Source organism: Aquarana catesbeiana, linkage group LG12 (assembly GCF_042186555.1).
Source record: "Aquarana catesbeiana isolate 2022-GZ linkage group LG12, ASM4218655v1, whole genome shotgun sequence".
Lineage (NCBI taxonomy): Eukaryota > Metazoa > Chordata > Amphibia > Anura > Ranidae > Aquarana > Aquarana catesbeiana.
Genome location: NC_133335.1, coordinates 231,206,433 through 231,219,010, shown reverse-complemented (window position 1 = coordinate 231,219,010; position 12,578 = coordinate 231,206,433). Strand labels below are relative to the sequence as shown.

General features: G+C 54.9%; 1 protein-coding gene across 2 annotated transcripts; it reads right to left on the bottom strand.

Annotated features, from left to right (window-relative positions):
• Positions 1-627: 627 nt before the first annotated feature.
• Positions 628-12,140, bottom strand: VCF1 (VCP nuclear cofactor family member 1). Of its 2 annotated transcripts, none has more exons than XM_073606898.1 (4): positions 11,930-12,140; positions 5,389-5,513; positions 1,978-2,071; positions 628-984 (listed from the first exon to the last, which is right to left on the bottom strand). In XM_073606898.1, exons 2-4 carry the CDS (start codon positions 5,403-5,405, stop codon positions 754-756), a joined length of 342 nt encoding a protein of 113 aa, XP_073462999.1. In that variant the 5' UTR covers positions 5,406-5,513; positions 11,930-12,140; the 3' UTR covers positions 628-753. The 2 variants fall into 2 exon arrangements, with proteins under 2 accessions (XP_073462999.1, XP_073462998.1); XM_073606897.1 differs by having other exon boundaries at positions 11,939-12,135.
• Between the last annotated feature and the right edge of the window lie 438 nt (positions 12,141-12,578).

Here is a 12,578-nt window from a genome sequence, read left to right as displayed (position 1 = left end):
ATGCTGGTTTCTCATTGTGGTTGCAGCAGTGAATTGCTAAAGACATTTGTTGGTGGTTTAAATTCTCTGCCCGGAGTTCAGCTTTAACCGGTTGCAGGGGCAGTGGGGTTCTTTCAGACCCTTTCCACTCCAAGGGCATTGGTTTTCATAAGCTGGACCACCGATAATGGAACAAGAAACTGTTGCGGAACTGCTGGTCCCATCACTTTCTACCATATTGCTGCATGAAGTCGATCTCTGATTGGGCAATAAACACTTACCCCTCAGTTCTCTTGGCACCTACCTATGCTGCAATGCATCCTGGTCAATCAGCAGCCTTTGTGCAACCTCCCGAAGCCCCTATAGTACTGCTTTTTGCCATAAATTGTAGGTGGAACCAAGACTATATAATTTATGTATATACCCCGAAAAAGTGCTAGCTTCAGTCACCCGCCAAAAAAATAAAATATACAAACAAAAATTTACACAATTAAAGAAAAATAAAAAATAAAGAGCAAGTTGGCATTTCAGACTATGGAAAAACCGTCCAACGCTCTGAGCGTTTCTCCTCCTCATCAAATGAAAAAAAAAAAAAAATAAGTCTCTTGCAGCCGGTGAGGAGGACAGAATAGAGTCAAGTTTACCTGGTCAGTTGTGAGCTTGCGATAAGACAGCTGACGGTTTTTATTGGAGGAACAGGGCTGTATTGGCGAGTCCAAGAACACGACCAGTCCTGTTTTTTTTTTTTTTTGGTGAAGAGCGGGACCAGGCAGGTCAGGAGGAGGGGCAGCCGCGCTGCTGTAAACTGGAAAAGTGGGCCTCTTTCAGGATCTGATTGATGTGTACGTAGGGTCCCTGATTGAGAGCGGACTGCTCGGGGGCGGACACCGGCTGCGGGGTGGCGGGGCCTGAGCTGCCCAAAGTCTGGGGGTGGTCTGAGGCGTTGCTTCTGTCTAGGCTGAGGTTACTGTTACTGTTGTTGCTGCTGTCGCTCCCTGAAGAAGACTGGAGAGAGAAAAAAAAATTTAAAAATAAGAAAAAAAAAAAAAACCCACGACAAAAGAGACAAAAATAAAAAACACCAAATGAAAGACAGAAAATAATCAAAGAAAACACCAAAAGAGACAGAAAATAATCAAAGAAAAAAAAAAAAACACACCAAAAGAAACAAAAAATAATCAAAGAAAGAAGAAACACCAAAAGAAAAAACAGAAAATAAAAACACCAAAAGAAAAAACAGAAAACAAAAACACCAAAAAAAAAACAGGAAATAAAAACACCAAAAGAAACAAAATAATCAAAGAAAAAACACTAAAAGAAACAAAATAAAAACCATCAACAGAAACAGAAAATTAAAATAAAAACAGCAAAAGAAACAGAAAATAAAAACAGCAAAAGAAACAGAAAATAAAAACAGCAAAAGAAACAGAAAATAAAAACAGCAAAAGAAACAGAAAATAAAAACAGCAAAAGAAACAGAAAATAAAAACAGCAAAAGAAACAGAAAATAAAAACAGCAAAAGAAACAGAAAATAAAAACAGCAAAAGAAACAGAAAATAAAAACAGCAAAAGAAACAGAAAATAAAAACACCAAAAGAAAGACAGAAAAAAAAAAAAGGGCTTAGGAGACAGAAAAAAAAAAAAAAGAAAAAAAAGAAAAAAACGACAAGAGACCATCTCTGTGCGGTATGCTCCCAGCACAAAGATCCGCATATGTGCGGCCCCACGGATAAAGACCCAGTTCTGTGAGGTCGCATATATGCGTACGGAAGGGAAAAATTCTATACAGTACCGGTATGTACACACGCTCTACAAATGTACACCCAGCTTTCCAAAGTATAATAGGAAAAGGTTTTTAAGAAGCCTACCCAACTCCATGCTGCCGATTCAGTTCGGTACTTTACAGGTTTGCTTCTCCTTTGTTATATTTATTTTTCTACTTTATAGATCTCCCATATGATAAATAAATCGGATACATCTAAAGATGGCGCTCTTACCTCCGCCTCCGCTTCCCAGTCCTGGAACGGGGGACTCCCGCTGCTCCTCTTTGACTGCGGGAGCTGGGAGACGTCATTCTCCCTCCGCCTCTTCCTGCAAGGAATGAAGCAGAATTAGCGGCCGGTGTGAATGGAAGAAAAGAAGCGAGATCTACAACCCAATCATAGACGCTGTTCTCACACTCTGCACTCTTCCTAATCACTTTGCTACTAGAGCTTTTGTTTTCTGTACATTGCAAAAAAAAAAAACCTGGTTGATCCTTCTGTTCACTGTCCCTCCCTCCTTTTCTGTGTCTACACTGCAGCCTAAGATTGTGTAGACCAGCCAATGTCACTTCTACTGAGCATGCTCCAGTTTCAGTTCCCTCCTAAGTTGTTAATTTCCTCCCTTTTTCTTGTCTGTGCAGCCCATGTGACTTTAAATTCGTACACACAGTGGCAAATGACAGTCCCCCTCCTTCCCTCTTTCTTTCTCCCTGTCCTGGTATTGCTAAACACTAGGGTGTGAGATATAAGCATTGGCTGATGGAGACTTCACCTCCCTGTTAGTCCCAGCACATACACACCACAGACACAGCCTGTGATTGACAGAATCTCCTCCGGAAATAAACAGTGCAAACAAAGCGCCATTATTTATTCATTTTGATGCTCTATTCTGAAAGCTTTTTTTTTGTCATGTGATCAGCACAGCACCAATCAGCGCTCTTGGAAGGAGACGACTGACCCTTCAAGCTCCACCACTAAATGAGGGATTAATATACACACATGTATGTTGTACGGATCCTTTTTTTTTTATTATTATAAATTCTTTCAGATTTATACAAGCCATAGCAGGCTTGCTGTACATGGTGGGAAAACCCCCGGCGGGGATCATATTGTACCTCTCCATCTCACAATCTTTTTAATTATCACAGAAAAAAGAATTATGGGATTAATTAGCATGACAACCACCAAGTCTGCACCGCCACATCACAGATAAAACCTCATTACAGAACAAAAACCACACACAGATTTCCCTCGTTAACGACCTTAATGTATATTTTAGCAGCACAAAAAGCCCCAACTGTGTGATCAGAAATACAAAAAAAAAAAAAATCTGAGTTCACCAAATGCCGGCCAATGAGCTGCATCCTTCTCTTCTCCCCTCCCCCCTCTTTGCTTTTTCTCTCCCTCTTCCCTCCTTCTCCCCTTTCCCAAATCAAACTGACCTCCTGTGTTTACAAAGCAGCTGAGAGCTAGTGGAGATCATTGTAGTAGTGGTATAGCAGTGAAGTAGCGGGGTAGTACCCCCACCTCCATTACTGAACCTCTATTATACAGCGCTGCCTCCCCCCCCCCCCATCCTACAGCGCTGTCCCCCCACTTCCTCCTCCCTACAGCGCTGTCCCCCCCCCCCCCCAGTCCTCCACATCCTACAGCGCTGTCCCCCCCCCATCCTCCCTACAGCGCTGTCCCCCCTCCCCCCAAGTCCTCCACATCCTACAGCGCTGTCCCCCCCCATCCTCCCTACAGCGCTGTCCCCCCCCCCCCCAGTCCTCCACATCCTACAGCGCTGTCCCCCCCCATCCTCCCTACAGCGCTGTCCCCCCCCCCCCCCAGTCCTCCACATCCTACAGCGCTGTCCCCCCCCCATCCTCCCTACAGCGCTGTCCCCCCTCCCCCCAAGTCCTCCACATCCTACAGCGCTGTCCCCCCCCATCCTCCCTACAGCGCTGTCCCCCCCCCCCCCAGTCCTCCACATCCTACAGCGCTGTCCCCCCCCATCCTCCCTACAGCGCTGTCCCCCCTCCCCCCAAGTCCTCCACATCTTACAGCGCTGTCCCCCCCCATCCTCCCTACAGCGCTGTCCCCCCTCCCCCCAAGTCCTCCACATCTTACAGCACTGTCCCCCCACTTCCTCCTACAGTGCTGTGTCAAACCCCCCCCCCCCCCCCCCCCCCCCAAGTCCTCCACATCCTACAGCGCTGTCCCCCCCACTTCCTCCCTACAGCGCTGTCCCCCCCCCCCCTCCCCCCAAGTCCTCCACATCTTACAACGCTGTCCCCCACTTCCTCCTACAGCACTGTCCCCCTTCCTCCTCCCTACAGCGATGTGTCCCGTTACCCCCCCCCCCCCCCCAAGTCCTCCACATCCTAGAGCGCTGTCCCCCCACTTCCTCCTCCCTACAGCGCTGTCCCCCTTCCTCCTCCCTACAGCGCTGTCCCCTTCCCCCCAAGTCCTCCACATCCTACAGCGCTGTCCCCCCACTTCCTCCTCCCTACAGCGCAGTCCCCCCCCCCAGTCCTCCACATCCTAGAGCGCTGTCCCCCCACTTCCTCCTACAGCGCTGTCCCCCTTCCTCCTCCCTACAGCGCTGTCCCCCCCCCCCCCCCCCCAAGTCCTCCACATCCTACAGCGCTGTCCCCCCACTCCCACCTACAGCGCTGTCCCCCCACTTCCTCCTCCCTACAGCGCTGTCCCCCCCCCCCAGTCCTTCACATCCTACAGCGCTGTCCCCCCACTTCCTCCTACAGTGATGTTCCCCACTTCCTCCTCCATTCCTCTTTCATCCTACAGCATTGTCCCCCCCACAATTCCTACTCCATCCTACAGCACTGTCCCCCACTTCCTCCTCCATCCTACAGTGCTGCCCCCCCCACAATTCCTCCTCCATCCTAACAGCACCGTCACCCACTTCTTCCTCCATCCTACAGCGCTGCCCCCACCCAATCCATCCTACAGGGCTGTCACCCTACTCCATCCCGAAGCACTGTCCCCCACTTCCTCCTACAGCACTGTTCCCCCCCCCCCCAATTCCTCCTACAGCGCTGCCCCCTCCCCCCACAATTCCTCTACCGTACAGCGCTGTCCCCCCCCCCCCCCCCCAACAATTCCTCCACCTTACAGTGTTGCCCCCCCCCCAACCTATTTTGCTGTAAAATGAAAAACACCCCCTCCCCCCCAACCATTTCTAGTCGTGGCCATCTTGAGTAAGGGCAGATGATTCATATAGCATTTACTTCCTGGAATCCATCTGCCCCAAGCTCAGGCATGCAGGCAGGAGGGCGTGCTTAGATCAACAGACCCCTCCTCCCCTCCTGAAGACTCCTTGGATGTATGACATTATTTACCTGGGCAAGAAACCAGGAAGTAACTGAAGTGTAAATAAAGTTTAAAACGGGTAAATATGATAATAATGAATCATTTACTAATGCCGGCAGCATGAGAATTATAAATAATCAATGTTGATTGAGAGTGAAATTCCACTATAATGAAACTTTCAATAATTTCCAACATGAGTAAAAGTTCTCCTCCTCCTCAGACTCGCCACACGGCACCTGATGTTACCATAGCAACACACGGCGTCCCGGGAAGGTTATTGGCAAACACAAAACACCCGGAGCTTACAGGCCACTGAATAGCCATTCTTACCTACTATCAGGCAACATCTGGTCTCTGCCGGCTGTACCGGATCACACAAGAAGATTCCACCAGAAACCCCGGGGGGCAGATTGTGGGGCAGTTTCCAATCAGAAACCTCGGCTGATAATTTCAGGCTAAGAAGGAAAAAAAGTATTATCACCATAAACTCCAAAAACTTTATTTTATTTAAAAGTTTCCTCCTGTACACTTGTCCCCCCACTTCCTCCTCCATCCTACAGCACTGCCCCCCCACTTCCTCCTCCGCCTTACAGCACTGTCCCCCCACCTCCTCCTCCATCCTACAGCACGGCCCCCCCACTTCCTCCTCCGCCTTACAGCACTGTCCCCCCACCTCCTCCTCCATCCTACAGCACTGTCCCCCCACTTCCTCCTCCATCCTACAGCACGCCCCCCCCACTTCCTCCTCCATCCTACAGCACGGCCCCCACTTCCTCCTACAGCACTGCCCCCCCACTTCCTCCTCCGCCTTACAGCACTGCCCCCCCACTTCCTCCTCCATCCTACAGCACTGTCCCCCCCACTTCCTCCTCCGTCCTACAGCACTGTCCCCCCCACTTCCTCCTCCGTCCTACAGCACTGTCCCCCCCACTTCCTCCTCCGTCCTACAGCACTGTCCCCCCCACTTCCTCCTCCGTCCTACAGCAAGGCCCCCCCCCACTTCCTCCTCCATCCTACAGCACGGCCCCCCCCACTTCCTCCTCCATCCTACAGCACTGCCCCCCCCTCACTTCCTCCTCCATCCTACAGCACTGCCCCCCCCTCACTTCCTCCTCCACCCTACAGCACTGCCCCCCCACTTCCTCCTCCATCCTAGAGCACTGTCCCCCCACTTCCTCCTCCATCCTACAGAACTGCCCCCCCACTTCCTCCTCCAGCCTACAGCACTGCCCCCCCACTACCTCCTCCATCCTACAGCACTGCCCCCCCCCCCACTTCCTCCTCCATCCTACAGCACGGCCCCCCTGCCCCACTTCCTCCTCCATCCTACAGCACTGCCCCCCTGCCCCACTTCCTCCTCCATCCTACAGCACTGCCCCCCACTTCCTCCTCCGCCTTACAACACTGTCCCTCCACTTCCTCCTCCATCCTACAGCACTGCCCCCCACTTGCTCCTCCGCCTTACAACACTGCCCCCCCACTTCCTCCTCCATCCTACAGCACTGACCCCACTTCCTCCTCCATCCTACAGAACTCCCCCCCCACTTCCTCCTCCAGCCTACAGCACTGCCCCCCCACTTCCTCCTCCATCCTACAGCACTGCCCCCCCACTTCCTCCTCCATCCTACAGCACTGCCCCCCCCACTTCCTCCTCCATCCTACAGCACGGCCCCCCTGCCCCACTTCCTCCTCCATCCTACAGCACTGCCCCCCTGCCCCACTTCCTCCTCCATCCTACAGCACTGCCCCCCACTTCCTCCTCCGCCTTACAACACTGTCCCTCCACTTCCTCCTCCATCCTACAGCACTGCCCCCCACTTGCTCCTCCGCCTTACAACACTGCCCCCCCACTTCCTCCTCCATCCTACAGCACTGACCCCACTTCCTCCTCCATCCTACAGAACTCCCCCCCCACTTCCTCCTCCAGCCTACAGCACTGCCCCCCCACTTCCTCCTCCATCCTACAGCACTGCCCCCCCACTTCCTCCTCCATCCTACAGCACTGCCCCCCCCACTTCCTCCTCCATCCTACAGCACTGCCCCCCCACTTCCTCCTCCATCCTACAGCACTGCCCCCCACTTCCTCCTCCATCCTACAGCACTGCCCCCCACTTCCTCCTCCATCCTACAGCACTGCCCCCCACTTCCTCCTCCATCCTACAGCACTGCCCCCCCACTTCCTCCTCCATCCTACAGCACTGCCCCCCCACACTTCCTCCTCCATCCTACAGCACTGCCCCCCCCACTTCCTCTTCCATCCTACAGCACTGCCCCCCTGCCCCACTTCCTCCTCCATCCTACAGCACTGCCCCCCACTTCCTCCTCCGCCTTACAACACTGTCCCTCCACTTCCTCCTCCATCCTACAGCACTGCCCCCCACTTGCTCCTCCGCCTTACAACACTGCCCCCCCACTTCCTCCTCCATCCTACAGCACTGACCCCACTTCCTCCTCCATCCTACAGAACTGCCCCCCCACTTCCTCCTCCAGCACTGCCCCCCCACTTCCTCCTCCATCCTACAGCACTGCCCCCCCCACTTCCTCCTCCATCCTACAGCACTGCCCCCCCACTTCCTCCTCCATCCTACAGCACTGCCCCCCCACTTCCTCCTCCATCCTACAGCACTGCCCCCCCCACTTCCTCCTCCATCCTACAGCACTGCCCCCCCACTTCCTCCTCCATCCTACAGCACTCCCCCCCACTTCCTCCTCCATCCTACAGCACTGCCCCCCCACTTCCTCCTCCATCCTACAGCACTGCCCCCCCCACTTCCTCCTCCATCCTACAGCACTGCCCCCCCCACTTCCTCCTCCATCCTACAGCACTGGCCCCCCCACTTCCTCCTCCATCCTACAACACTGGCCCCTCCCCCAACTTCCTCCTCCATCCTACAGCACTGCCCCCCCCACTTCCTCCTCCGTCCTACAGCACTGTCCCCCCCACTTCCTCCTCCGTCCTACAGCACTGCCCCCCTCACTTCCTCCTCCGTCCTACAGCACTGTCCCCCCCACTTCCTCCTCCGTCCTACAGCACTGTTCCCCCCCCCGCTTCCTCCTCCGTCCTACAGCACTGCCCCCCCACTTCCTCCTCCATGCTACAGCACTCCCCCCCCACTTCCTCCTCCATCCTACAGCACTGCCCCCCCCACTTCCTCCTCCATGCTACAGCACTGCCCCAACTTCCTCCTCCATCCTACAACACTGTCTCTCCCCCCCCCCCCAACTTCCTCCTCCATCCTACAGCACTGCCCCCCCCCCCACTTCCTCCTCCATCCTACAGCACTGCCCCCCCACTTCCTCCTCCATCCTACAGCACTGCCCCCCACTTCCTCTTCCATCCTACAGCACTGCCCCCCCCCCCACTTCCTCCTCCATCCTACAGCACTGCCCCCCCCCACTTCCTCCTCCATCCTACAGCACTGCCCCCCCCACTTCCTCCTCCATCCTACAGCACTGCCCCCCCACACTTCCTCCTCCATCCTACAGCACTGCCCCCCCCCCCACTTCCTCTTCCATCCTACAGCACTGCCCCCCTGCCCCACTTCCTCCTCCATCCTACAGCACTGCCCCCCTGCCCCACTTCCTCCTCCATCCTACAGCACTGCCCCCCCCACTTCCTCCTCCATCCTACAGCACTGCCCCCCACTTCCTCCTCCATCCTACAGCACTGCCCCCCCCCACTTCCTCCTCCATCCTACAGCACTGCCCCCCCCACTTCCTCCTCCATCCTACAGCACTGCCCCCCCCACTTCCTCCTCCATCCTACAGCACTGCCCCCCCACACTTCCTCCTCCATCCTACAGCACTGCCCCCCCCACTTCCTCTTCCATCCTACAGCACTGCCCCCCTGCCCCACTTCCTCCTCCATCCTACAGCACTGCCCCCCTGCCCCACTTCCTCCTCCATCCTACAGCACTGCCCCCCCCCACTTCCTCCTCCATCCTACAGCACTGCCCCCCACTTCCTCCTCCATCCTACAGCACTGCCCCCCCCCACTTCCTCCTCCATCCTACAGCACTGCCCCCCCCACTTCCTCCTCCATCCTACAGCACTGCCCCCCCACACTTCCTCCTCCATCCTACAGCACTGCCCCCCCCACTTCCTCTTCCATCCTACAGCACTGCCCCCCTGCCCCACTTCCTCCTCCATCCTACAGCACTGTCCCCCCACTTCCTCCTCCATCCTACAGAACTGCCCCCCACTTCCTCCTCAAACCTACAGCACTGCCCCCCCACTTCCTCCTCCATGCTACAGCACTGCCCCCCCCCCACTTCCTCCTCCATCCTACAGCACTGTCCCTCCCCCCGCCCCCAACTTCCTCCTCCATCCTACAACACTGTCCCCCCCCCCCCAACTTCCTCCTCCATCCTACAGCACTGCCCCCCCCCCACTTCCTCCTCCGTCCTACAGCACTGTCCCCCCCACTTCCTCCTCCATCCTACAGCACTGCCCCCCCCACTTCCTCCTCCATCCTACAGCACTGCCCCCCCCACTTCCTCCTCCATCCTACAGCACTGCCCCCCCACTTCCTCCTCCATCTTACAGCACTGTTCCCCCCCCCCACTTCCTCCTCCGTCCTACAGCACTGTCCCCCCCACTTCCTCCTCCGTCCTACAGCACTGTCCCCCCCACTTCCTCCTCCGTCCTACAACACTGTCCCCCCCACTTCCTCCTCCGTCCTACAACACTGTCCCCCCCACTTCCTCCTCCGTCCTACAGCACTGTTTCCCCCCCCCCACTTCCTCCTCCGTCCTACAGCACTGTCCCCCACACTTCCTCCTCCGTCCTACAGCACTGTCCCCCCCCCCTCACTTCCTCCTCCGTCCTACAGCACTGCCCCCCCCACTCCCTTCTCCGTCCTACAGCACTGCCCCCCCCCCACTTCCTCCCCCATCACCGTCTTTCCCCATCCTACAGCACTGCCCCCCCCCCCCACTTCCTCCCCCATCACCGTCTTTCCCCATCCTACAGCACTGCCCCCCACACACACAAACACACAAATCCTCAGGAAGGATCAGGCTCACTGTGTCCCTGCTGGGAATTGCAGCTCCTCGGTAACTTTAAAGCAACAGGTTAACAGCAGGTCTATATACTGTGGTGATCAGGCTCACAGTCCTCCTGCTGATCTTTTGACACCCCAGTGGCAGCAAGGCCTCACATAGCCATGCATAAGGTTGCTTCCATCACTGTGCTCCTGCTGAGACCTGTAGTTTCCCAGGCTTCTGTACTAGGGTGATCAGGCTCACTGTGCTCCTGCTGAGGCTCCAAGTTCCTTATCACCAGTAAAGCCACAGGCGGACAGTGGGCTTATGTAAGGGAGTGATCAGGCTCACTGTGTTCCTGTAGGGAATTGTAGTTCCTACGTAACAGTATAGCAAGAGGTTGACAGCAGGCCTATATACTGTGCTGATCAGGCTCACTGTACTCCTGCTGGGCCTTGCAGTTCCTCAGTCACAAAAAAATAACCTCCCTATATATCCTGGTGATCAGACTCACTCTACTACTCCTGGGCCTTTTATTTCTTCAGTCACTGCCAGATACCATACCTACATACCCTGATCAGGCTCACTGTGCTCCTGCTGGGCCTTGTAGTTCCACAAGCAACATTTTATATATATATACACACATACATACACACACATATATATACACACACACAAGCTCACTGCACTCCTGCTGGGCCTTGTAGTTCCTCAGTCACAGACCGCCTCCCTTATATACAGGGGGGATCAGACTCACTGCACTCCTGCTGATCCTTGTAGTTCCTCAGTCACAGACCGCCTCCCTACATACAGGGGTGATCAGACTCACTGCACTCCTGCTGATCCTTGTAGTTCCTCAGTCACAGACCGCCACCCTTATATACAGGGGTGATCAGACTCACTGCACTCCTGCTGATCCTTGTAGTTCCTCAGTCACAGACCGCCTCCCTACATACAGGGGTGATCAGACTCACTGCACTCCTGCTGATCCTTGTAGTTCCTCAGTCACAGACCGCCTCCCTATATACAGGGGTGATCAGACTCACTGCACTCCTGCTGATCCTTGTAGTTCCTCAGTCACAGACCGCCTCCCTATATACAGGGGTGATCAGGCTCACTGCACTCCTGCTGGGCCTTGTAGTTCCTCAGTCACAGACCGCCTCCCTATATACAGGGGTGATCAGGCTCACTGCACTCCTGCTGATCCTTGTAGTTCCTCAGTCACAGACCGCCTCCCTACATACAGGGGTGATCAGGCTCACTGCACTCCTGCTGATCCTTGTAGTTCCTCAGTCACAGACCGCCTCCCTACATACAGGGGTGATCAGGCTCACTGCACTCCTATTGGGCCTTGTAGTTCCTCAGTCACAGACCGCCTCCCTATATACAGGGGTGATCAGGCTCACTGCACTCCTGCTGGGCCTTGTAGTTCCTCAGTCACAGACCGCCTCCCTATATACAGGGGTGATCAGGCTCACTGCACTCCTGCTGGGCCTTGTAGTTCCTCAGTCACAGACCGCCTCCCTATATACAGGGGTGATCAGGCTCACTGCACTCCTGCTGGGCCTTGTAGTTCCTCAGTCACAGACCGCCTCCCTATATACAGGGGTGATCAGGCTCACTGCACTCCTGCTGGGCCTTGTAGTTCCTCAGTCACAGACCGCCTCCCTATATACAGGGGTGATCAGGCTCACTGCACTCCTGCTGGGCCTTGTAGTTCCCCCGTCAGACAGTCTCCACACATACCCGGGTGTTGAGGCTCACTGCACTCCTGCTCGGTCCCTCACAGACAGCCTCCCTATACCCAGGCTCACTGTAATCCTCCACAGGGAGGTCCGCCCCTCCCGGTACTTACCTGCCTTGTGTCTCCGCCCACCATCACCACCTACCTCACTCACCTCCTGAGTGTCTCTGAGGCTGCGGCCCCGGCCTCTCCTCGCACAGCTCCTCATCCCACAGACCCTCCAAGCCCCCGCTGGGCTCTATCACCTCCCAGACCGAGGCTCTGGCCGGATACAGGCCCGGGTGACGCCGCAGCGCTCTGCTATCTCACCACCGGGGGAGTCGGGAGCCAATAGCAGCGCCGCCTGGCAAACGTCGCCGGGGTTGGGCGCCGCCATCTTGCTGGCCAGTAAGTTGCTCCGCGGGTCGCCATTTTGTTGGTTGGATAACGATATTCGTGAAAACTACATCGATTTTTTACAAATGCGGAAGACAAATTCAGATCTATGATGGCGATCTTCTATTCCTCATTGTCAGTAAAAACTTCGTGTCTGAGTGGCTCACGTCAGGTCTGTTTCCCTACGCCTAGTTCAGCCTCAGATTGAGACAGCCAATAGCAGCGCCGCCTGACAAACGTCGCCGACACAGGGCGCCGCCATTAGTTTGGCGTAACTTGTACTTTCCACAGGCGCCATTTTTTTGGTTGGATAACTATGTTCCAAGAAAGCGACATAGGATTCAAAAGTAAAGCACAGGTGTGAGATTTCTGTGGTGACAGAATACCCGACATCATAGTGACGTTCTATTTCTTCACCT

Excerpts from the sequence above, each read along its gene's own strand:
- VCF1 (XM_073606898.1), bottom strand. Across the intron at positions 985-1,977 it reads ACTGGGAAGCGGAGGCGGAG|TCTTCTTCAGGGAGCGACAG; the intron begins GTAAGAGCGCCA and ends TTCTCTCTCCAG.